The sequence below is a fragment of the Gopherus flavomarginatus genome, chromosome 7, assembly GCF_025201925.1.
Source record: "Gopherus flavomarginatus isolate rGopFla2 chromosome 7, rGopFla2.mat.asm, whole genome shotgun sequence".
NCBI classification, from domain to species: domain Eukaryota; kingdom Metazoa; phylum Chordata; order Testudines; family Testudinidae; genus Gopherus; species Gopherus flavomarginatus.
The window spans coordinates 32351133-32377509 of record NC_066623.1 but is presented as its reverse complement, the minus strand read 5'-3'; the positions used below and the strand labels follow the sequence as shown (position 1 = coordinate 32377509).

The 26377-nt window shown below is 39.8% G+C and overlaps 1 protein-coding gene across 7 annotated transcripts in view; it reads right to left on the bottom strand.

The window, feature by feature from the left end:
• Positions 1 to 26377, bottom strand: part of KCNIP1 (potassium voltage-gated channel interacting protein 1) — a 561481-nt gene that overhangs the window by 124668 nt on the left and 410436 nt on the right. For 2 of the 7 annotated variants that reach the window (XM_050962839.1, XM_050962843.1), the window contains exon 1: positions 16098 to 16543. The exons of the other annotated variants lie outside the window; for them this stretch is intronic. In XM_050962839.1, the coding sequence (XP_050818796.1) occupies positions 16098 to 16206 (109 nt within the window). In that variant the 5' untranslated portion in view covers positions 16207 to 16543. Of the gene's footprint in view, positions 1 to 16097; positions 16544 to 26377 lie in introns of those variants that run through there. 7 annotated transcript variants of the gene reach the window in all.

Sequence of the window (26377 nt, the reverse complement as noted above, 5' to 3'; positions counted from 1 at the left end):
AAAGAGGCTATTTGACAAAAACATTTTTTATCAAACATTTTGACCATACCCACTGCCCCTATCCTCCATAAAGCATCTGTCTGTAATAAGCCAGAATAAAGCCCTAAATATTCCTCTTACTATGAGAGGTTACAACTAAATAATCTTTTGCAGATCACTCAAAGAAAATAAATCCCCAAATGATCACAGGAAATTAAGGAAAAAAATAACCTTGCTTTGATATATGGATTTTTAAATTGAATACAAGAACATAACTTTTCAGCAAGGTTGTGCTCATTTTAGTTTTTGAGTTAATGACAATTAATATTTATTTTTTATTTAGTGAATTTCCTTCTTTATTAGTTATTTCTGATTGCTGGTTGTATTAATACAGAAACTGACTCCATCAAGTTTTGCTTGGGTCCATATGCCACTAAATCAGAACCGAGTTTCTTTATTAAAGTTACAAATCTCTTTTCAAGTCTTACCACCTAACAGAAACAAGGGGCCGAATGTTTGTTTTAAATGTAGATATGCAAATATGGGCAAAATCCATTTGCAATTACAGGCCTTATTTTAATTTGCATTTACCACAACTATGGATATAAATCTGAGAATTGTGTGAGATATTTAATACTTCTTGCATACAATAGATGTTCGTTTTCAAATTATATCCAGAAAGAACAGATACTAAGGACAAGCATCTTGTTCCAAGCTATGTTCAGTGAAATAACTAAGACACTTATGTCAGCTGACTCATCAATATCTCATATGTAACCCACTGCATTATTCTAACCATTAACAAACTTCTGAGTCAGCTCAAAACTTAAATTTTTCAAACAGCACATGCTAATGGCACAATAAGCACTTCTAATTAACAGAGCAATTAGTCTTTCACCTCCTCCTTTAGCACTTTATTAGTCACTCTGGAAATAGGTCCATTTATTTTTCTGGTCAATATCCAGAAGATCCAGGGAGGTCTCATAAAGACTTCGGGGCATGGCAAGTCCCCTGAAATGTTATGTTGAGTCTGTTGTACTCGGCCTTTATGTTGATGGCCCATGTTACATTTGTTAATGAGTAATTTGCTCTTTCAAAAATAAATTATTCCTCATCTGTAATTTCCAGGTAGCCCTGTTTGACTTAAACATCTTTCTCAACTGCATACTGGTGATTACTTCTGTCTAAAATCAGTGAAAAATCAAAAGTATTATATGGTCCATAGATTCTACCACAATATAAATATTAAAATAACTACCATTTTGTTCCAGTAGTGCTTTTATTTAAATGGTATAACTATAAATAAACAGTGATATCTTAATGTGTAGGTCTCAAGACACTTTTCATTTTACAGATGAAGCAATTGAGGCAGAGGGTGATCATCTGACTTCCCCAAGGTCCCCGTCAGTGTGAAGTACAGTTGGGAACAGAATCCAGGTTTACTGAATGCCAGCTCTGTATTGAGAGAAAATATTCTGCAGCATCAATGGATGCGTTACAAACATGTACCTCTACCTTACTCATTAAATTGCATGAAAATCTGACTTACAGGACCGCATACAAGCATAGCTTGTTTCTCAGATAAGAATCTTAGAATAAACAGGGAACATTTTTTCTTCTCATAATAAACTAGAACAGTGGTTCTCAACCTTTTCCGTAACAGAACCATCCTCAGAGTCCCCTCCCACTTAGCAATATGGATGGGCTGAGCAATTGCAACCCCCAGGTTGAGATCTGATGGACTAAAACTAAAATTACACAATGCAGCTATCTGGGCAGTTAGAGAGAGAAACCAAAGTTTCAGTGGGAATGGAGAACTCTCCACTTGCTTCTAAGGCAATGCAGTTAACAAGGAAATCCAAAGCTGTTCTTGAATGTACATAAAGGAGAATCACAGGTTAATGTGCTACCTACCATTACCTTGGTAAATGGTGTGCAAATGTGGAGATTGTAGTTTAGAAAGGATATAGAAAATCTAGAGGACAATGGAACAAATAGAAGACTGGATGGTTAAGAGACACAGGGGGTTATTGAAGAAGCTATGTTTATGTAGTCTAAAAAGAATTCAGGGGTGGCATATGCACAGCCAATAAATATCTTTAATTTAACAATATCAGTGAAGAAAGAGTTAATCAGATGATGGCAGAACAAGGTACTACAGCATGCAGCTAAAGAAGGAAAAAGCTTAGGCTAGATGTTAAGAAAAAGTTGCTTCTGCATATAGTCAGAATAGACTTCCAAGTCAGATGGACAAAGAATGGTTGCAAAAGATACAAGACCACAACCTCTGCTAGGGAAAATTAGTATAGTTCCTTTGGCTCCATATAGAGGTACAAGGATCTGCCAATCTCATTGTCTTCCTTCAAATCCCTCTTTAAAACAAGGACTTATAGATACAAGCTATTTGTTAACTAATTGTCACTACTGCTATTTTCATTATGGTAGCACTTGGGACCCTATTTTGCTAAGCAATGTACAAAACATAAAGACCCACTCTCTGCTCAAAGGAGCTTACAAACTAAGTATAAATCAAGACACAACTGGTGGACGCAGACAGATAGAGGATTGTAAGGAAACAATGAGTCAATGCTGTAAGCACGAGAAAGCAGCAATCACCGTAGGCCAGCTCCCTTGTCACTGTGGAGTATTTTACAGGCATGACAACAGAGGAGAGTTTCTAGAGATGGTCGCTTCAAGATAGAGATGAAACAGTGTTGTCAAGGAAGTTTGCTCTGTGATTGCTTATGCTATACACATTTGTCCTTCCTGGGGATAAACAGAAATACAGTTTCTAGTGCTATATGTATGATACTATTTACAGGCAGCAAATTGACTTTTAGAAGTTTCCTTTTCGGCAGTATGATGATCTGTCAGCCTGTGGTGATATTCGAGCCTATGAACTGATGGCTCTGAGCAGGTCAGTGAATCAAAGAACAATGTGACTGCGGCACATCCTGGGCTACATATTGCCTTTGACAGATGGTGGAACACAAAAGCTAAATTTGATGTCAAACACGAATGAATCAAAGGTGGTACATGGCCCACGGTGCATTCTTGCTGCAGTGCTGGGAATAATATCAGTTAAAACTGTGTTACATAGTTTCACAATATCATTCACTACAGATGGGTTTACTAAAAACCAGGGAACAAAGAGAAAGCCAAAACATGGGAGGAGAACATGGCACAAAGCCAACAAAACAGGATTTACATCTAGAGAAATAGCAAATACATTTTAAGTTAAACAGGAGTTACACCTTGTAGTAATAAAAAATGTCATCGGAATTATTAAGTTTGAGTGTTCAAACCGGAAGCTACTAACCCCATAAATATAAATTGGGCTAAAGTATGACCTAAAATGGATCAGGAAGATCAATGCGCTATATGTCCCAAGTAACTGAAATGGCTGCAATTTAAAAATTACCAGATTTGTTTATTTAGTTTGCATTAGTGCTGCCTAAGAATAAGAATTCAAAACACAAAGTGAGAAAGGCAAAGCTGTGCTTGGGGAGAGAGAATAACCAAGGAAGAGAAACTGGAAATCTGACTGTAAGATTTTCAAAGGCATTGAAACCTCTGCAGTTAAGAGCTCTGATTTCCATGTGTTTGATAGAAGGAAGAGACATACAATCATGAACTGGCACAAAGGATGACAATTGGTAAGGCAATGTCACATTTCTAGAAGATGGAGCAAACCAACTTAGCTCATGCCAATGAGCTCAGATGGAAATAATATCTTGTTAGTTGCGCATCGGGTGTAAAAGAGCTATAGATCCCTGATTTTATTGAGGTGGGGGGAAGAAGCAGCAGGTGATCTGCAAGCTAGAATGGAAGCAAAATAGCAACTGGCTGTATGAGAAGGAAAACAGTAAGATTGCTTTGACTAGCAGATTTGAAACCATAGGATGTGTTCATACACACCCACACACACACACACACGTGCTGAAAAGGCAGTTCTGGTGTAGTAACACTGTAAATTAACAGAAAATTACTGTTTTAATAGAAAGGTTTAATAGAAAGCAGCGGAATTATGAGATAGATTGAAGTATAATCATGACTGTAGCTCTGCATGCATCATTTTGTAAGCAAATACTAATGAGTTACTGCTACACTTAACTGAATCAGTACAGACTCATACAGTAGAAGCAGAACCCGATTCCTCTACGAAACTCGAGAGTAAAAAGGCTGGACTTGCTTTCCTGAAAGAGTGCTGAACGCCTCAGTGTTAAACAAAACACAAAATAAAAGGTATGAATAATTCAAATGAAGTTCCCAAAATGTAGTCTGTGACTCTGCAGTTAAATCCACAAAGTCAGACCACTCCTTATATCTTTGGCATAGCTGAAACGGAGAGAAAAGTCATTAAACACCGGAAGAAACTGTCAAAAGCTAATCTGGAGAGAATTCTCAAGTGCTAACAAATGCCACCAGGACTGGAAAATCAGGAAATGATGTGCAAAACATAGAATTCCCCTCCATTCACTGATCAGCAAGCAACAGCCAAGGCTGGGTACAAGCCAACCAATCCTTGGCAGTTTCTGCAATAGACTGTCTAATGAAGTCTAGCAGCCAGAGAATTATGTGAGAAATAAAATACTGAAAGTTGAGAACACAGAGAAAGCCAGTGATTTCATCAAAGGAACCCAGCAGTGATTAAAAGTCAGAATCACAGATAGCTAAATAATAGAACATAATTCATAAGTGCATATATGCACATGCCAGTTACTCATACAGAACACCTATCTATGTAAAAAGAATGTCAATATTGAACATATGAGCAATCAAAAATTAGGAAATGCCAAAATTAAGGTTGCCTGCACAACCTTAGCTCTTCCCCCTGATTTGTATACTTTACAATATTGTATTTAATCACGAGTACAATGATGAGGACAAAATGAACAAAGAGTTAAGATTGTACAAGCGGCCCTAATTCTGGCGTTTCCTGACATGAGTGCGTCACTTATTTTAATGTACGTTTTTTTTCTGACAGTTAAGAAGCCTCCATTACAACTGAATATTAATTATGTGTATACATATGTGTACACACACACACAGAGACCCACTTACACTGACATTTCCAGCATACTTAGATGCATTGTCAAATATTATTTTCTAAGATACTTGTCACTGGCGCATCTCAATTACAGTCACTGTTTCACTGATACTTTCTTGAAGGAAGTCCAGGCTGCTGCTGAAGCTAGAGACACAGGATCTGAAAGCATGAGAAAGAAGATCTTCATAACTATTGTAAGATACGTGGCTTTATTTTTTAGAAAAGCCCCCTGGCTAATTTAACTTTAAAACACTTAGATTACCTCACCCCACTCTGGCATTCCATAAAACATCAAGGTCCAGCAGAGTTGCAGGGATGTAATAATCAGAATAAGAATTTTAGACTATGTTTCTTATGGAGTGAATTTATATATTTCCCCCCATAAGCAGGGAGAGAACCGTATCAATTCACCAAGAATGATACATTGTAGAGCAAAATAATCATCAAAACCAACAAAAATTAAAATCTCCATCAGATAGCACAGTTTGAATCTCTTTGGCAATACTTTGCACTGAATACAAAATGGTTTCCCATCATGGCAGACAGTAGAGTCCTTAAAAATATAGAGGTTTAGTACACGGAAAATAAAGGTAGGACAGTTATGTAGCTAAATAGACCCGCGTGTTTAAATTCTCATTTCAAAGTTATTTTACAATAAAGTTTCCATATTTTACCATTGGTTAAGTTCTCAAATGGGTGGTTTGTCAGTGTTTATACTTCAATTAACTCCCCCCCAGCCACAAGAAATAAGTGAATTTTTACCTTACAAAGTTTTAGAGTCTCCTGACTTTCTTATATAGTGAAATACAGTGCTGCATTCCATGTGCATCACTGTGTGTCAGACTGCCACGATAGCAGGTTCCTACATGAATGAACACTATTTTTCACTTAACCCCTCAAAACTTTGTATTCATTTACTCCCCTTTGTTCTCAATGACAGAGACCAGAAGGATATTTTTTTTAATAATTAATTGTAGTTTTCCTTTCACCTGTTGAAGCAGGTTCACAAAAAAGAAGCTCCAGATAGAAAAATGAAGTTCAAGAAAAACAAGATGGAGAAGTACCTAAGAAACACAAAGCATTATAAGAAGCATTAGCCAGCAAGAAAATGTCACCAGGTACACCAAAGTTTATTTCTACATCCTACTAACTAAACAACTATGGGGTGAGGGGGACAGACTATAGCAAGCAATCATAAAGCATAAACATAATTCTGTAGTAAAAGCAACTGAGAACCAGATTACACTCTGCACCTGGTCATCTAAGCAGCTATCACTGATCACCATCACCCTCAACCTCAGAGAAGATTTATTGTAATAATACATTGCACTTTTGCAGCATCTTTCATTTCAGATGCTCAAAGAGCTTTATGAACATTAATTAAGCTTCTTCACTTCTATTTGAAGTAAACAGCATTGCCCTGATTTAAGAGACAGGGAAACTGACGCAGTGGGACCAGAACCAAAATAGAGCTAAACGAAGAACTGATTTTTTGGTTGGTGGCTGAACAGAATAATTCACTTAGTTTCTAACTGAATTTTTTCAGTTTGTTTCACCAAAATGAAAAACCAGAAAGATTTCATTGGTTCAGTTTGAAATGACTTTTTCTAAAGGAAATGTCACTTAGAGATGACATTTTTGAAAATGCAACAAAGAATCCTGTGGCACCTTATAGACTAACAGACGTTTTGGAGCATGAGCTTTCGTGGGTGAATACCCACTTCGTCAGATGCTCCAAAACGTGTTAGTCTATAAGGTGCCACTGGATTCTTTGCTGCTTTTATAGATCCAGACTAACACGGCAACCCTTCTGATACCTGACACCACGCAAGGCACTGCATTTAGCCGTATGGAGTGGAAATCCATCAACCTGATGAAGAAACTTGCACAAATACAGACAGATATCTTCCTTTCCAAATGCAAATGGATGGACATCATACCAAATGGACTAAAGGTGAAAAATCCACAGCTAGCTACATACTACACAGACCACAGTGAGAGATTATGCCATACTCTATCAAAGAAACTGAGGAACCACCTGATCAGAATCCTATTCAGCAAACAGGAAAACATCAAAAAAGAGCTCTCCAACCTGGAGACTCTCATTAATAACCAAACTTCCATACAAACGGACTTCACTAAAATAAGACAGGAGATCTACATTACTCACTTCACCTCTCTGCAAAGAAAAAAGGACTGTAAGCTGTCTAAACTCCTACCTGCCACATTGGGCCACAACCATGGTACCCCTAACTCACCCAGCAATATCGTCAATCTATCCAACTACACACTGAGCCCAGAAGAAAAGTCTGTCCTATCTCAGGGACTCTGTTTCTGCCTTGCCACCCCCACCAACATGATACAGTTCTGCGGCGATCTGGAAGCCTACTTTCGCCATCTCCGACTCAAAGAATACTTTCAGGACAACACTGAACAGCGCACTGATACACAGGTACCCTCCCACCAACAGCACAAGAAGAAGAACTCCACATGGACTCCTCCTGAAGGTCGAAATGACAGTCTGGATCTATACATTGAATGCTTCCACGGACGTGCACAGGCAGAAATTGTGGAAAAACAATATCGCTTGCCTCATAACCTAAGCTGTGCAGAACGCAATGCCATCCACAGCCTCAGAATCCACCCTGATGTTATCATCAAAGAGGCTGATAAAGGAGGTGCTGTCATCATGAACAGGTCTGACTACCAAAAGGAGGCTGCCAGACAACTCTCCAATATCAGATTCTACAGGCCACTTCCCTCTGATCCCACTGAGGAATACACTGAGAAACTGCACCATCTACTCAGAACACTCCCTACACTAACACCGGAACAAATCAACATACCCTTAGAGCCCTGACCAGGGTTATTCTATCTACTACCCAAGATCCACAAATCCGGAAATCCTGGATGCCCCATCATCTTGGGCATTGGCACTCTCACTGAAGGACTGTCTGGATATGTGGACTCTCTACTCAGACTGTATGCCACCAGCACTCCCAGCTATCTCCGTGACACCACTGATTTCCTGAGGAAACTACAATGCATTGGTGACCTTCCAGAAAACACCATCCTAGCCACCATGGATGTAGAGGCTCTCTACACAAACATCCCACACACAGATGGAATATAAACTGTCAGGAATAGTATCCCTGATGATGCCACAGCACAACTGGCTGCTGAGCTCTGTGCCTTTATCCTCACACACAACTATTTCAAATTTGATGACAATATATATCTCCAGATCAGTGGCACCGCTATGGGCACCCGCATGGCCCCATAATATGCCAATATTTTTATGTCCGACCTGGAACAACGCTTCCTCAGCTCTCGTCCACTCACACCCCTTCTCTACCTACGCTACATTGGTGACATCTTCATCATCTGGACCCATGGGAAGGAGACTCTGGAAAAATTCCACCATGATTTCAACAGCTTCCACCCCACCATCAACCTCAGCCTGGACCAATCTACATGGGAAGTCCACTTCCTAGACACCACGATGCAAATAAGTGATGGTCACATTAACACCACCCTATACCGAAAATCTACCGACCGCTATGCCTACCTTCATGCCTCCAGCTTCCATCCCGGGCACATCACACGATCCATTGTCTACAGCCAAGCACTGAGGTACAACCGCATCTGCTCTAACTCCTCAGACAGAGACCAACACCTACAAAATCTCCACCAAGCATTCTCAAAACTACAATATCCGCACGAGGAAATAAGGAAACAGATCAACAGAGCCAGACGTGTACCCAAAAGCCTCCTACTGCAAGACAAACCCAAGAAAGAAACCAACAGGACTCCACTGGCCATCATACAGTCTCCAGCTAAAACCCCTCCAACGCATCATCAGGGATCTACAACCCATCCTGGACAATGATCCCACACTTTCACAGGCCTTGGGTGGCAGGCCAGTCCTTGCCCACAGACAACCTGCCAACCTGAAACATATTCTCACCAGTAACTGCACACTGCACCATAGTAACTCTAGCTGAGGAACCAATCCATGCAACAAACCTCGATGCCAACTCTGCCCACATATCTACACCAGTGACACCATCACAGGACCTAACCAGATCAGCCACACCATCACCGGTTCATTCACCTGCACATCCACCAATGTAATATACGCCATCATATGCCAGCAATGCCCCTCTGCTATGTACATCGGCCAAACTGGACAGTCTCTACGGAAAAGGATAAATGGACACAAATCAGATATTAGGAATGGCAATATACAAAAACCTGTATATATACAACCTCCCTGGCCACAATGTAGCAGACCTTAAGGTGGCCATCCTGCAGCAAAAAAACTTCAGGACCAGACTTCAAAGAGAAACTGCTGAGCTTCAGTTCATCTGCAAATTTGACACCATCAGCTCAGGATTAAACAGAGACTGTGAATGGCTTGCCAACTACAAAACCAGTTTCTCCTCCCTTGGTTGTCACACCTCAACTGCTAGAACAGGGCCTCATCCTCCCTGATGGAACTAACCTCGTTATCTCTAGCTTGCTTGCTTATATATAACTGCCCCTTGAAATTTCCACTACATGCATCTGATGAAGTGGGTATTCACCCACGGAAGCTCATGCTCCAAAAAGTCTGTTAGTCTATAAAGTGCCACAGGATTCTTTGCTGCTTTTACAGATCCAGACTAACACGATTATCCCTCTGATATTTGAAAATGGTTTTATCTAAACAAGATGTTCAAATGGTTCATTTAGAAAACAATATGAACTGGTTTGGACTTTTTAATTTTTTTTTCTTTTTTATTCAGTCAAAACTATTTGCTGAATTTGATCTGAATTTTTTAAATAGCTTCAGTCACTCTGAAACTGCAGTTTCTGGCAAATTTACTATTCCTCCCAAAATTTTGTGCAGCTCTAAACCCAGAGTCCTGTCTCCATGTGCTGCTCAGACCACTATCAGCGCTAGATGGTACTTTGATATTACGGTGATTGGTACCTTAAAAAGAACCTAAAATAGCCTTCTTTGTATGAATGTGGTAAACCTAAATTCGTCCCCAGTTTCTTGCAAGGGCCCACCTGGGTTCTCAGTCTGCTAGGATAACAGAAAGTGGAGGCATTGTTCATTTTTTCACATTGAGGGGTGGGCTTACAGTAGACCAACAAAGCTGGAAAAGTGGGCTGTTGGGGAGGGCACGTGGTCAGAGCAGTTGGGGGATGGGCTGATTCAGTGCATCAATGACAGTGCTGGGCAATCTGTGGCCCATCAGGGTAATCTGCTGGCGGACCACCAGACAATTTGTTTATATTTGCATGGCCGCCCGCAGCTCCCAGTAGCTGTGGATCGCTGTTCCTGTCCAATGGGAGTTGCGGGAAGTGGCTGCAGCAGCTCCCATTGGCGAACTGAGGCCACTGGGAGCTGTGGGCAGCTGTGCAAATGTAAACAAACCGTCTGATGATCTGCCAGCGGATTACCCCGATGTGCCATGTGTGGCCCGCAGGTTGCCCACCACTGATCTGTGATATAGCCTCTTCCAGCAGGCTGCTGTGCAGCCTCAGACACTGCTGTCCCTGGGCAGAATCCCCAGAAGGAGGGCAGCAGCAGAAACTGCACTTCCCTATGCAGCACAGGAAGCCCTAATGAGGGGTTTCCCATGGTGCAGTTTGCACAAACCAACTCTAGCTCAGAGTCTGTTAGATGTGATACAAATGGTTCCCCCATGTCTCACTTTATTTTTCCTCCTCAGTGTTTTTTGTTTTTTTTTAATGGGGTCACAAAAACACAAAGCTCCAGTTCACTGGATTACACTTCCGTTCTTCCCTCTTTTCCCTTTGGTCTCTCTAAAGCTCTTTGAAATAACACATGCAAAAGTGGGGTTTGAAGTTGAGTCTAGGCTCCCATTTCCCCTCTTGTAGCTCTTATCTTATGCATTCCGAGTTGCATGCATAAAAATTCCCCACACATCAAGTCAAAAACAGACATTCTCTGACAATCCCCACTCCCACCTGAAGCTTGTGTCTAATCAACAAACCCAGAAAAAATAAACTGAGTTTGGAAGGACTGCAGGAGCCAACAATCTGATTATGAATTGTGACATCCCCATGGTTCCTCTGGATCCCAACTGTGGGGATGTTTGAATTTGCAGGAAGGGCCATGGGATAATTCCTGCTCGTGTTTTTTGTTTTAGACTCTTTCCAACACAAAAAAAGGCACATCCATATGCTATCTGAAGAGCAAGTTGCCCTTGTCCTCGGACCATAAGATCTGAGGGAATTTGCTAGTTGGCAATTGGCAATAGGAGTGAAAAAGATTTTTGCATTTAATGCAAGGCATAGAGCGGAGTACACTGCAATATGCCATGGGGGGACAGCGAGGTATGCATCACCACACTGGAAACCAAGCCTGTAACTGCCGATTCCTACTGCCTTATTTGGAAAATACTTTATAGTTGTTGCAAAAGGAATTTAGTAACAGTCATACCCAAACAGACTCTCTAATCTAGCATTCTGTCTCCTGCAATGGCTAATGCCACATGCTTCAAAGGAAGGATTAAGCCCCCTATAATATATCTAATAATATAACTGATTAAAGATTTGCAACCTGAAATCTAAGAATTGATGATGGAGGTCAGAAAATCTGGCAGAGTTCCTTAACTGGGGATACACACAAGCCAGATGCCACAGGGTCAATGAGGAAAATCTTTCAGATTTCACTAGGAGGTTCAGGTTATGCAGAACTCAAATATGCAGGGGCACACCCACATCCCCTCACCTCCCAGAGTTCCTTATACTGTTCTCTACTACCCCGCTTTACGTCCAGGTACTGGCACCCTACCAACTCTTGCCTCTGCTGCCTCTGGGATGTGGTCATGGGACTTGGTAATCCCTTGATGAGATAAAGTGGCAGAGAAGTTTTCTAGTGCTCTCTGGAGACCCTTAGGTTCTGGTACCAGGGCCAACAGAGATGGCAGGAATCGTGGCCAATATCTAGTAATGGTAAGGATGGCTGGGTCCCAGGTTTGGTGAAGCAGGTCACTGACTGGGGGAGCAGGCTGGGAATGAAGACTGTACAAACCACAACAGTACTGGTCTGCAACAGTTCATGGACCGAAGCCCAGACCAAAATGCCTCCTGATCTGTGGTGACTTCACAGTTCCAAATGAACTTTTGGAGAGCCCTAGTGGATGGTCATATTGTTGCCCTATTCTAGTGTAACCGGATGTGCTATTCCTAGTCACATACTTCAGGTGTCTAATTCTTTTCAGGGTTCTACTAAACTATTTGTCTCAGCAACATCATGAAACAATGAAATTCCACCAGTTGATTATACATTCTTTACAAATTGCTGAATCATGCACCAGGGTAGAGTAGTTGCTATCCTTTTACACTGAGAGAGCAAAACCCACAACCCATTCAACTGGGAAGAAATCCGTCACCAGTGTAGTTTTCTCCTGTGAAATAACTGAGAACAGTCAAGAAGGCAGCCCTACCAGACAGAAACACACATATTGTGGGGCTCACAACAAATTTTTCTGCATTAAAAGTTAAACTTCTAACTCACAATATTCAAGTGGTACCTTTAAACAGTACTTAGTTCTCAGGGTTTTAAACCCTGGTGATGGTATTATTTAATCAGTGTTGATAGCTGTCCAAAAACACACATCATATTTGGTCTGGATCTCTCTCTATTCAGAAGAAATAAAATTTATCGGCACTACAAGGATATCCAAATGATTGATGGATGGAACAAAGCAAGAAGAGTTAGAGCCAAACTCATAAAGCAGTTCTAGAATAGCCAGCATTTGCTCTTATAAGGAGAGATCTTAGTCCTTTGACAACCAAGGATTACCATAAAATTCACAAAATGTTTTCTTGAATGCCATTTAATGCGAATCATTAATTATGACAACATCCCCACCACTTGCTAGGAAACTAATCATTGACTCTTACCTCATTGTTTTTTAATTTGGTTGTCTCCTGCAAGCAAGTTTGGTATTACCAATATGAAACTGTGAAATTATGAATGAGGTGGAAGCATGGGAGAGGCTGCACAACAGGAAACAGTGAAACCTGTAATGTGAAATTCTGTGAAGTGAACATCATGCATTTGGCACAGCGCTGATCATGCAAGGGGTTGCTCTTTACAGAGAAGTTTACTGTGTTCAGGTTATGTGGATCTCACATCGCTTCTGTTTCAGTTGGAAGGAATGCAGAATCCCAAAGCCAATCGCCGATGAAACTGTTCCGCTCCCCCTAGTTTAGGGTTTTGTTAAGAGAGTTTTATGCAAGTCTAAGTTTTTCTCAGATTTCCAATTGGATTCTTAGGCTGCAATCCCGTAACAAGGCTCAGGATGGGTAGACCTCTGCACTTGTGCCAAAGGCCATTGGACTCACCTGCACGACATTCATTGCAAGATCCAGACCTTACTTATGAAATATAACTAGGAAACAGAAGCTGAGAGTCAAGATACTGAGCATTATGTATATTGAACTGCAGAAAATTCTGCGAAGTGTCTTATACTTACTGAATTGCCAATCACACAGTAGTTACTATTCCATAAATCCAGCTTTTCATAGTACCCTAATGCAGAATTGGTATCCAATCACTTCTTGTGAAAAAGCAACACAAATGAGTAGTTTATAAATAAGCATGTTTTACCTGCAAGAGCTGACATCATACAAATTCTAAAAGAAAATAACAGCATGGCCAATTTTAGGCAATTGGGAGCCAGTTTGCTTAAATAGTGCAGTGTTTAATTTTAGGGCTATTACACACAGTCATGAAACTGCATGCGGAATCACTCTAGATAAACAAAAGCAGTGATCATCTACACTGAATGTAAAGGCAAGCTAGAAATATTTATGCTGCAACCCCATGACCAGGACTCCAATGTGTTATGGGAATACAAATCATAATAATAATGTACCACACTTACCCACTGTTACCTAACAGATCACATAAAAAGTTTCATGCTGAACTTAAAGATTTCCAAGGGCTTGATGTCTGCAATACTTACTCACGTGACATCTGTACAACTACCTGCAAGTGTAAGTGTTCCTCAGCATAAGTAAGGGATCAAAGAATTCAGGCCCCAAAAGGAGGGAAAGCTCCTATAACTTGTGAACAATAACTGTACATTTCTCAGACTCCTGCAGAATCCTAAGTGGACAATTCTGAAGTCAGGAAGGGGAAAAAAAAGCAACAATCAAAGAGGTTTATTTTATGGTGCACCTATACTTTGTCAGATAGTCCATTAGTACTGTGAGATGTTCTAACTAGGGTGCTCACTGCAAAGATTTATGAGGCACAACAATGCCATGTTCTGCACCTGAATGGGCTGACTGATGCTGTTACACATTGGTTAGAAACCTGCATCCAGGGCTGTTTAGTGAAAGCAATTCATTAAGGATTAATTGCTCACTAAAATACCAATATACTATAGGATACAGCTGGACTAGAGGAATGGCACTGCTCTACAACAGGGCTACTTTTAACATTTATTACTTCCCTTTACCTTTGAATGGACATCTTTCTCCTTTGTCCCTTATTTGAATTTCCTGGGGAAACATTGCGGAGACTGGTGTGGGTAAGTAATCTGTTTTAAAAGTGGATTTACCATCAGAAGCTCTGGAAAAAATATATAGAAGTGTCCTTGCACTTAAACAGGAAGCAGTGCAACTGCCTCCGCATTTCATTTTATGTTTCTTCCCAACACATTTTATGAAGGTGAGTGTATCTTTTGAAATCGATAGTTAATGTTAGGTCTTTTTTTTTGGTGAGGGAGGTGGGGAACAGATCTTATTGGAGTTCAATTCATGTAAGGGTAGACTAAAGCTGTTGTGTTTCACTCCTGTTATAGGGAAAACGCAAACATGTATGTATTGATAATACATGCAACTTAAATCTTCTACTCTAATATTCTAAATAAAAAAAATCTTTTCTACAGGTCACAATTTATTTTTATATTTTGTTAACCATCAATGAAAACTTTCTACCCATCTGGTATCTTATAGATTTTTACAATGACTGGGTTAAAATTAATATGCTGCCTTTCCTCCCAACTTCATTCAGTAAAAGATAAAACTTGTACTTGAGGAGAATACTAATTGATGTATTTCTTTCTTTAATTTCTCACTAAATATTCTGACAATTTTACATAACCCATATTTCAAAGGAAACCTCTGTCAAGAAACTGCTGTCTTTATTATGATTTCAGACAATTCTGCTCCTCTGTTAGGAAAACTTGGCAGCGTTAATCATCTATGCATGAGTGAACTCCAAGAGATCTGCCAGGGACTACTGGCTTCCCTCTTTTTTTTTTCTTTTAAATTTTTATTTGTCTCATACCAATGGTTGTTTTTTTTTAATGAACTTCACCATTGGGGTGAGTGTCACTGTGTGATTAGAAAACATTCTGCTATTGCCTACATTTACTTAAATAATTCAAATACGTATGCTTTGCCTGTTCCTATCAAATATCATAGAAAAAAATATTTCTTTACTAAATCTGACAGAGAGAGACCAGTCCCCTCAGGATAGTTCTTCAAATGAGAAACATTTTTCTACTTAATTTATTTTGTCTCTGGTTTCTCTTATTAGTCTCTGAAGCATCTAGAATAAGAAATACTCACAAAAAAAGTTCCTTTTGTACTACATACATTCAAGCAGTTTTTATTTTCTTCAGGTCACAAGAGTCACAGGGGTACTGTGTCTAGTGAACCATACCAAACTAATGAATTAATTATTAGTAGTGCTTCCACTACCCGAAAAGAGACTTTTGACCCCAAAGAGAGGGTAAAACAAAAATAATACTTAGATAAAAGAAAAGTAGCATGTGTGGCAAAAATCACAACATAAAATGCCCCTCAGCTATAGTAAAATTCCAAAAGCTAACACAAGCCCTTGAAATAAAGCACAAAGCCTAACTCCAGCACTAAAGACCATATGACTTACAAGGCATGAAGATGAGGATGAGAAATAAGTGCACTGAAAAGCTGATGCTTTATTTCCCTTAACCTCCTACTCACAGTGATTTTTTTAAATACACTTAAATAAAGGTAAATAGGAGCTGGAAAGCTTGGAGGTTCTTACCATCTGACAAGTCAATTAGCCCGAGATAGTGCAAAAGTTTCAGAGAAGAACACACCACCACCACAATCCCTAAAGTCTGGAGTCCCTCTGACTCTCCTTTATTCCACATTCTTTAAGGCACCACACAGATACCCACTGGTGTGCTAGCCAAACAACTGGCAGACATCTAATGCTGGGAAATCGTCTGTTTGAAGCTTTTCTTCCTGCTGCTCAGTAAGTATCTGGCTCATTTTCTCTCTTCGTGTGTGTGTGTGTGTGCGTGTCTCTCTCTCTCTCTGCATTTCTCATCGTCTCCCCCTATTTCCATTTCTTCTCTCTCTCTCACTTGCAAGCAATTTCTGTATTTAACAGTAATCTATGGTTTTATTTTCTCTCCCCCCTCAGGCAATCCTCCCACGAGTTTACTCTGCTCCTGAACAACTTAGCATTATGTTGCCTACTTCGGCAACGTTTCGCATGATTTTTAAATCTGCGTAAACAATGATCTTCTGTTTTGCTTTGTTTTTTTTTTGTAACCTTACTAATGTAGATGCTTTTTGCAAATGCTTCTGCGGTACTGCATGGAAAGTAAACACAAAGCTTGGAGGGAAACATTTTAAGACATTCAGCAGGAAGAATTCCAAGTATAACAGTGACAGGTCAGGATATATTCAATAAGCCCCTCCAACACACACACTGGTAAATCAGCATAGGAACCAGGACTTCAAAACACCACTACCACTTGAGCTAAAGGAACAACTCCATTTGTTGGTAGCTGTAGTAGGCTCTGATAGTCTTTGGATTACCTATTAGAGAGAACACAGTGCACTTAGCCATTCTGTAACATATGCACGGAAGTCTCAGTGGACCAAAATCTGACCTAACATGGGCACCAATTGCAGGCAGGCAAACAAGACTAATAATGTTGCAGTTTGTTATAGCTTATTCTTGCAACATTTTACTGGCCTGGCTACTTTCCCCCCACTAAAGAGTAAAGATGTCATGTATTTTTTCCATCGCCACCTGGGGAAATAAATTTTGTGCCTCGGCTGGTAATTTTCGGGACTATTGTTTCAGGGTTCCAATAACACTGAATGTTTTTCATCTTTAAAGCACTTTATAAACATCAAGTGAGTCTCACAACATATGGATAGATTTTATTATCCCCATAATACAGGAGTTGAGACTCAAAGAATGAGTCAGGAGCAGAATTAGAACATTGGGTCCCATATTTATGCTCAGGGAATTACCTCATACTTTTCTCTAATCATATCCCTCACCTCTGCTACCTTTGCTCATTCGTTGCTTCTCCAAAAATCCTCTTGTCTCTGTTTAAAAACACTTTCAGGGACACAGCTGACATGTCAAGGGTCCAAAGAAGCATGTTCATGCCCAGCTAATAGAGCCTCACAGTGTTACTATGGTGCTTGACTGCAGGGCTTCTACCTTCTTTATGATTATTTGTATAGATAACAAGGTTACTTAATAACACTGGAAAAATTGTAGAACAGAGCAAGACAGTATTTCTCCAGATGTAATAGTGTGGACCAATGAATATTCAGTAAGGCCAAAGGAGTTTTTAATTAAAGCACCTGAGCAGAAACAGAACAAAGGGTATGTGTCATAAACAGATAGTTAAGGGTTAATGTCTTTTACCTGTAAAGGGTTAAGAAGCTCAGGAAACCTGGCTGACACCTGACCAGAGGACCAATAGGGGGACAAGATACTTTCAAATCTTGGTGGAGGGAAGTCTTTTGTTTGTGCTCTTTGTTTTGGGGGTTGTTCGCTCTTGGGACTAAGAGGGACCAGACGTCAATCCAGGCTCTCCAAATCTTTCTGAATTAGTCTTTCATGTTTCAAACTTGTAAGTAATAGCCAGGCAAGGCGGGTTAGTCTTATTTTTGTTTTCTCAACTTGTAAATGTTCCTTTTTGCTGAGATGATTTTACCTGTTTGCTGTAACTTTGAAGCTAAGGCTAGAGGGGGTTCCTCTGGGCTATATGACTCTGATTACCCTGTGAAGTATTTTCCATCCTGATTTTACAGAGATGATTGTTTACTTTTCTTTCTTTAATTAAAAGCTTTCTTTTTAAGAACCTGATTGATTTTTCCTTGTTTTAAGGTCCAAGGGGATTGGATCTGGACTCACCAGGGATTGGTGGGGGGAAAGAACGGGGGGATGGTTAATTTCTCCTTGTTTTAAGATCCAAGGGATTTGGATCTGTATTCTCCAGGGAATTGGTGAAGTCCCTCGAGGCAATCCAGGGAGGGGAAAGTTTTAGGGGGACAGAGAGTGCTCCAGACACTGGAATTCTGGATGGTGGCAGTGTACCAGATCTAAGCTAATAATTAAGCTTAGAAGTGTCCATGCAGGTCCCCACATCTGCACCCTAAAGTTCAGAGTGGGGAAGGAACCTTGACAGTATGTCTGTGCTGCAATCAGAGGTATGATTGCTGCGTGTACAATCATACCTGAACTAACTTTAATTTAATTAGTTCAGGTGCCAATATCAGTGAAAGTGTGGCAGAATGTACTTCTGTGCAGACTAGCCACCTGAGCAAATACCCAGGGTCCTTGTCAGAATTGTACAACCCATGCTTAAACTAGTGCTGCTGCATCTTCGTTGCTACTGGTACAGTACTCATGTAGCCTAGTTTGGCTATGTCTACACATGGTGTTGTCACACCTCCGATTGCAGGGTAAACATACCCATTACCTGGTTTCAGCTCGAAATACTATCTTTGTGACAAGAGAGACCTCTGATGCTAACTATGTTATAGAAGAGAAAAGCAGGTGGCTTTTCTCTCCATGAAAAATGGTCTGGGGGGTCAAAGCACTGACCTGTGTTTTGGGAGTTCTGGGTCTATTCACAGCTCAGATAAAGACTTTCTTCTTCTTCACGTGAACTCTCTGGACCTCAGTTTTCCTTTGGTGCAACAGGAAAAATGTGCGCTACCAGAACCTCAAAGGGATGTTGGGAGGGTTGGTGTTTAAAGAACTTTGAGATCCTCCAAAAGAAGCCATTTTTAAAGTAATATTATCAAATATTATAGGTGGCCATGCTATTAGTTGTGAACAATTTATCTTTTCCCATACACAGATGGCCCATGAATAGATCAGGTTTTTGCAAATTTATTAGTATTCATAAGTGTTCAGTCAATAGCATTCATCTATCCAGGTTCTTACACAGTGCTCATCAGCATGATATACGAGCCATTCCTATTTAAGAATGTAGTTACTCTAAAGAGGTTCTGTGCACTGTTTGTAGCATCTACCTCACTAGATAGTCAATATTCTGGCTGAATGACTGGTCATTAAGTCACATGCTATAGTTTCTGTTCCCTGGCTGAGTGACCAAAAGAGGAGCAACACCTGGAGAAATCAATAAGCTACTGAGACTCTCAGAAAGAAGTGGGAGCATTTTAAGGAGAAATACACAATAAACAAGACTAGATATTCTTAGTGAATTTAAAATTTTATTCTGTCCTGTTTTGCACAAAAATATCATTATATTTGATTATGAATGTGAACCACAGAATTTAAAATAGCTGGGTTCCTTTCTGCCAGAGGAAAGGAGAAAGATATAGGGCAGATTTACTGGCAGTCTAGTAGACTTTGCACTCAGTTGTCTCATGTCACTTCCTACCAAGCAATTGAATGTACATTGTATACAGCAGTCAAGGGAGCCCTTCTGGTATGAATGTGTACACTGACAACAAATATATTAGTTTGTCCACAAATACATTTATCCACAAAGAAATACCTGTATTAGCACAAAAAAAGATTCTTCCCTATCATACAAACAAAAGCTAATCCTGCTAACATTCACAGAATAGTCCGGAGGTTAGAGTATTCTCAGTTTGGATGTGGTGGGAAACCCACACTGAAGTCCTTGCCTGATTTGGAGCAGAGATTTAAATCCAGGTCTCTCTCATCCCCAGTGAGTGCCCTAAACAGTCTATCAGCTACCCTGAGGTGGGTGGGTTGCTGAGAGTGTATGCGTCTCTCCCCCTGCCCCTACTCTAGGCAGAACAGGAAAAATTTCAAAATCTCAACAAGTTTTGGGTGACAGAAAACAGTTTTCCACCTACCTCTAAATTAGAGTTTCCACTAAATGCAACCATGAGTACTACTTAAAACTGCAACCTGATTTTAAGAGTTATGCTCATCCCTTCAGGGAGCTAAACCATATCATGGGATCGACACATCCAATCAAAACAACTCCACTTTTGAATATCAAATACACAAAACAAAATGATGCTGAATGAACTACTACCCAAGAATTACTCACAGTAAGGGCTTGGTGAGTAATTCTGCACAATACAGTCAAGAAAAGTGCCATCTTTTTAAAGACAACATGCAAAGAGAGGTGAAATTTGTTGTATAAATTGCTCCTTACAATTTATTCTCCTTTCTCTAAATATTATGTACTGTCCACATGCAGTTCTCTGGGATCATTATTTAATCTTTATTTTCTCTTTCTTCTAGTCAGTATCTTTATTGCTTCTGATCACAACTTGAATCAGCTTCACTTACACCTGGATCTGGAACATGGATAACTGGGATACAGGACAGACCACCAGGGAAAGGAGTAGAAAACTCTGAGGTTCCCAGAATTTCCATCTACCAAATTTTGTCATGAATTTCATGAATTTTGATGCTTTTCTTAAAGCCCCATCCCCACAAGATGAGTGATGACAAGAGAATCTCAGATTTCATTTTGTTAAGAGTAAGTTTTTAGCCATGTCACTGTCACTGGCCCAGTTTCGGCCATGCTGCCTGGGATTCACACAGTCACCACAGCATCTTAGCTCCTACAATGTGGATTTCACAGTGCTGAGGGGCTCCACCCAGTTTGGTATAGCCTCAAGCTGAATTCCCTGCTGGTTGCTAAGGGAGAAAATATGCACCATGCAGCTGTCCTATCCAACCCCCAATGAACTTTCCACTGGAGGTTACTGGGGTAGAGAGGTATGGGGAAGCAGCTTCCCCTGCGATCACCACTCTACACGGACAGCTGACAGCATGCAGCTCCTCACACAGAATCCAGGCCCTCTGGTGTGTAACTAACTGAGAAGATGAGCTGTCTGATTCTACTTTAACATTTACACTGTCAGGAATAATTGAGCAGGAAGTTGGCTGCATTTTTACTGAGATATACTTGTGATGGGACTTAAACAAGATGAAGAGGTGCTGCTCAGCTTAGCTCCCCGTAGGACCCTGCACAGAAGCACATTGTCAGATCTTCTTCAGAAGATGAAAAAATATTGATCAGATGTAGAGGTGAGGAACATATAGCTTATCTACACCTGGATGTTTTATAAGAGCTTCTCATGGGGCCTCAAGTAAAACCCAACATTCAATGAGCTTCAAACTTGACTTGGATTTCAAACTTTTGGAGCTCTCTGGCATTAATTACATTCTGTAACAATAAGACTTTCTGAAGTTCTATAACAGCTTTCAGTTAGAGAGTCTGCACTTCACAAATATTCAGTAACTATGCCTGTGAGATATGTACTAATATTCTCATTTTACAGACAGTTAAACTGAGGAAGAGAACACATAAGCAATTTATCCAAGTTGACGCAGAAAATAAGCAGCAGAGCAGGGATTAGGATCTACGAGCAGCAATTACTGGTCCTGTGTTCTAACCAGAGCATCACGCTTCCTGCAGAACAGCATTCAAAAACTAAACAGATATTTTCAATTATATATGAAAGTGTTAAACTCCCTGATGAATCAATAGAAAAAGCTGTATGTCTGCCAGCAACTTAAAATGAAAACAAAGATACTGCGAGTAAAAAAAAATAAAAAATCAAGAACACATTCAAAAATGATAGATCTCTTGATGATAAATACACTCGCTGGTGCCTGGCATTTAATAGCTCCTGCAGGCAATAAACATTTAGAATATTGCAATTAATTGCAATAAAGGTTTCTGCTATGTCTGAGAAACATGTATCTCTTGGGAACATATGTTGGTATTATATAAAGATCATTCAAAATAATGTACAATGAAAAGGAGTTTGTAGGAAAAAAGGAATTGCTATAGTGGATCAGAAGAATGGTCTATTTAGTCCTTAAAATCAACCAAGTCGAAATGCATCATAAAGTTCAAGAACACCTGCAATGGACAAACACAGAACAACCTTCCCACAGAGGAAGTTTCTTTCTGTGCCCAGGCGGTCAGTAATTGATTTATGCCCTGAAGAATGGTAGGTTTACATTCCTTATTTTGTTTTAAATGTATCAAATATTGTGGATCCTCTTATTATCCATATATATTTTTAAAAAAACTTCACTGAATCTTGTGGCAGTAAGTTTCACAGGTTAATTATGTGTGGTATAGAAAAGTATTATTTTTTTTTTAATAAACTCTTAGGTTTGATTAAATGTTCCCCTGTTCTTGCATTATGACAATGGACAAACAGGATCATCTGAATGATTTTTTCTATAAGATTCATTGTTTCATATACCTCTAGCACATCCCCCCTTGTTAATCTCCTTTCTACACTGTACAGTTGGGAGCATGGATCAGCATTCATGTCATGCTCCAAATTCAGTGATGAATTCTGGTAATATGTCACCTTAGACACATTCCACATATGCTGAGATGACTGTACTGTCCAAATCATTTCATTTCTTCAGATGGAAATCTTTCTATAGCTCTAATCATTTTCACTAACTACCCCATTCCCCACCCCACTCCCTGAAACCCTATTTCTCCTGTACTTTTTGAGATGGGGGTGATGAGATCATTTGCAGTATTCCAGGTAGGGACATAACATCAGATTATATAAAATACCGAAAACACAACAATATTATTTTCCATGTAGTTTATCCAGCCTAACATTTGTTTTGCTTTTTTCACTGCCATTGTGCAAGAAGCAGAGGATTTCAAGGAGGTAGCCAAAATGATGCCCAGATCTTTTGCATGAGTGATTATAATCCATCTAGAACCTAGATGTGTGTATCAATAGTTTTTTTTTTCTTTTAATATGCATCACCCTGCATTTCTCAGCAATGAATTTCATTTGACATCATGCTACCTATTCATCTAGCTTGGTTAGGTCCTTTTAGAGTTTCTTTATTCCCGCTAAATAATTCTAAATAATTTTGTGCCACCTTCTGCAAAGTTTGAGGATAAAAAGGTATTGACTGATGCCTGCTGACAGCTGCAAAATTACAAGGATTTTAGCAGATCTGGTGCATTGGGAACTGATGTTTTAGGGTACTAGCTTAACGTATTAGCAATCACTAGCTATTTAGGGACAATGGGCCATGTTTCATTTTCATTTGCGCCAGTGCAACTCCACAGCAACTCCACAGATACAAATTAATTTGGTTTAAAAGCTGCGCACCAATTAGGCAGGACTATCACATTTTTGTTTTCTGGCACTTATAGAGTCTTCAGTGTTTTTGGAAGTAATGCCTAATTACAAGTTATTCTCATCACTTGAGAATACATTCTGCATAGTGATAAGTGAACCACAATTGTTTCATTGGTTTGGGTCAAATAAAACACAGAAGTTTGGATGCTTCTCCGGTTGTGTTGTGCAGAGAGCTAGGGATCAGGAGTTCTTTCTTACGCTGTCATAAACAGATAGCTACGGGTTAATGTTCTTTTACCTGTAAAGGGGTAACACCAGTAACCTGAAACACCTGACCAGAGGACCAATCAGGAAACAAGACTTTTTCAAATCTGGGTGGAGGGAAGTTTTGGGTGTGAGTTTTTTGTCCTTTGTCTTGTGTCTGACCCTCTCGGCTATGAGTGATTTTTCTATCTCCAGCTTTCTAATCTTCTGTTTCCAAGTTGTAAGTACAAAGATAGGAAGACCATAGATTTATATTGTTTTCTTTTGTATTTACATGTGTGTAGTTGCTGGAATGTGTTAAACTGTATCCTTTTTGGATAAGGCTGTTTATTCATTTTTTTCTTTTAAGCAAATGACCCTGTATTTGTCACCTTAATAAAGAGAGACCATTTTTATGTCCTTTTCTTTCTTTTTTATATAAAGCTTTCTTTTTAAGACCTGTTGGAGTTTTTCTTTAGTGGGGACTCCAGGGAATTGAGTCTGCAGCTCACCAGGGAATTGGTGGGAGGAAGAAGTCAGGGGGGAAAATCTCTTTGTGTTAGATTTACTAACCTGACTTTGCATACCCTCTGGGTGAGGGAGGAAGAGGAGAGATTAGCTCTCTCTCGGTACTTGTGTTTTCCAGGACTGGAAATAGGGAGGGTGGAGTCCCTCTGTTTAGATTCATGGAGCTTGCTTCTGTATCTCTCTCCAGGAACCCAGGGAGGGAACACTCGGAGGGGGGAAGGGAAATGGTTTATTCCCCTTTGTTGTGAGACTCAAGGAATCTGAGTCTGGGGGTCCCCCAGGGAAGGTTTTGGGGAGACCACAGTGCACCAGGCACTGTATAGATTCCTGGCTGGTGGCAGCTTTACCAGGTCCAAGCTGGTAACTAAGCTTGGAGGTTTTCATGCTAACACCCATATTTTGGACGCTAAGGTCCAGATCTGGGAAAAATGTTATGACATATGCTCCTTATTGTACCACTGCTTCCACGTGTGATCATGGGCAAATCAGCAACAGCTAGATAGTGTCTTGAACTGCATAGTTGTCCTGCCCCAGGGAGAACTCCTGCAAAACAATTATAAGGCAACTGAGCTGGAAGGAAGAATTTAATCAGAGAAAGGTGAATGATAATTGGTAAACATTTAAGACCCAAAAGTCACAATCTAGGAAGAAGGCTGTATTGATTAAAAAACCAAACCTGGTTTAGAGGGGAAGTGAAGGTAGCTACAGAAAATTAAAATAGCAAATGTAAGAAAGGGAAAGTTGATAAATATAGAACAGGAAGCTAGGAATTGTAGAAAATAGATAAGGGAAGCAAAGGGAAATAAGGAGAAATCTATGGTCAGCAGAGTTAAGAGCAAGAAAGAGTTTTCAAATGTACTAGGAACAAAAAAAAATGCTGACAATGGTATTGGTCCATTATCAGATGGAAATTGTAGAACTACCAATAACAATGCAGAAAAGGCAGACGTGCGATAAATATCTCTGTTTTGTATTTGGGAGAAAACAAATTATGTAGTTGTATCATATAAGAATACTCTTTCCATTCTACTAGTATCTCAGGAGGATGTAAAACAGCAGCTACTGAAGTTAGATATTTCTAAAATTAGTAGGTTGGGATACCTTGTATTCAAGAGTTTTAAAAAATGCTATATGAGGAGCTTGCAGAACCATTAATGTTGATTTTCAATAAGTCTTAGGACATTGGGGAATTTTCAGAAGACTGGAAGAAATGGATGCTGTGCCAATATTTTAAAAAAGTAAACTGGATGACCTGGGTAATTATAGGCCTGTCAGTCTGACATCAATCTTGGACACGATAAGGGAACAGTTGATATAGGTTTTGATTAATAAGGAATTAAAGGAGGATAGTATAATTAATGCCAATCAATATGGTTTTATGGAAAATAGATCCTGTCCAACTACCTTCTTTTGATGGGATTAAAAGTTTAGTTGATACAGGTAAAAGGGCTGATGTAATATACACCTCTACCCCATTATAACGCCACCCAATATAACATGAATTTGGATATAATGCGGTAAAGCAGCGCTCCAGGGGGGCGAGGCTGCGCGCTCTGACGGATCAAATCAAGTTCAATATAATGCGGTTTCAACTATAACACGGTAAGATTTTTTGGCTCTCGAGGACAGCGTTATATTGAGGAAGAGGTGTACTTAGATTTCTGTAAGGTGTTTGACTTGGTACCGCACCACATTTTGATTAAAAAACTAGAATGATATAAAAACAACATGGTCCAATAAAAAAGATATTACTTCACCCACTTTGTCTCTAATATTTTGGGAGGAATACGGCAACAATAAGAACATTGCATACATATAATTAAGAGGGCACACATTAAATGGATTAAAAGCTGGCTAGCTGTCAGGTCTCAAAATGTAATTGTAAGTGGGGAGGTGTATTTCTAGTAGAGTCCCACAGGAATTGATTCTTGGACTTTTGCTATTTAACACTTTTATCAATGACCTGGAAGTTTGGTGCGAGCAAACAATATGTGTTTTAATACAGCTACATGTAAATGTATCCATCTAGAAACAAAGGATTTAGATCATACTTACAGGACGAGGGACTCTATCTTGGGAAGCAGTGACTTTGATAATGATTTGGGGGTCATAGTGGATAATCAGCTGAACATGAGCTCTGAATGCAAGGCTGTGGCCAAAAGGGCAAATGCAGCCCTTGTATAAATATATAGAGAAATC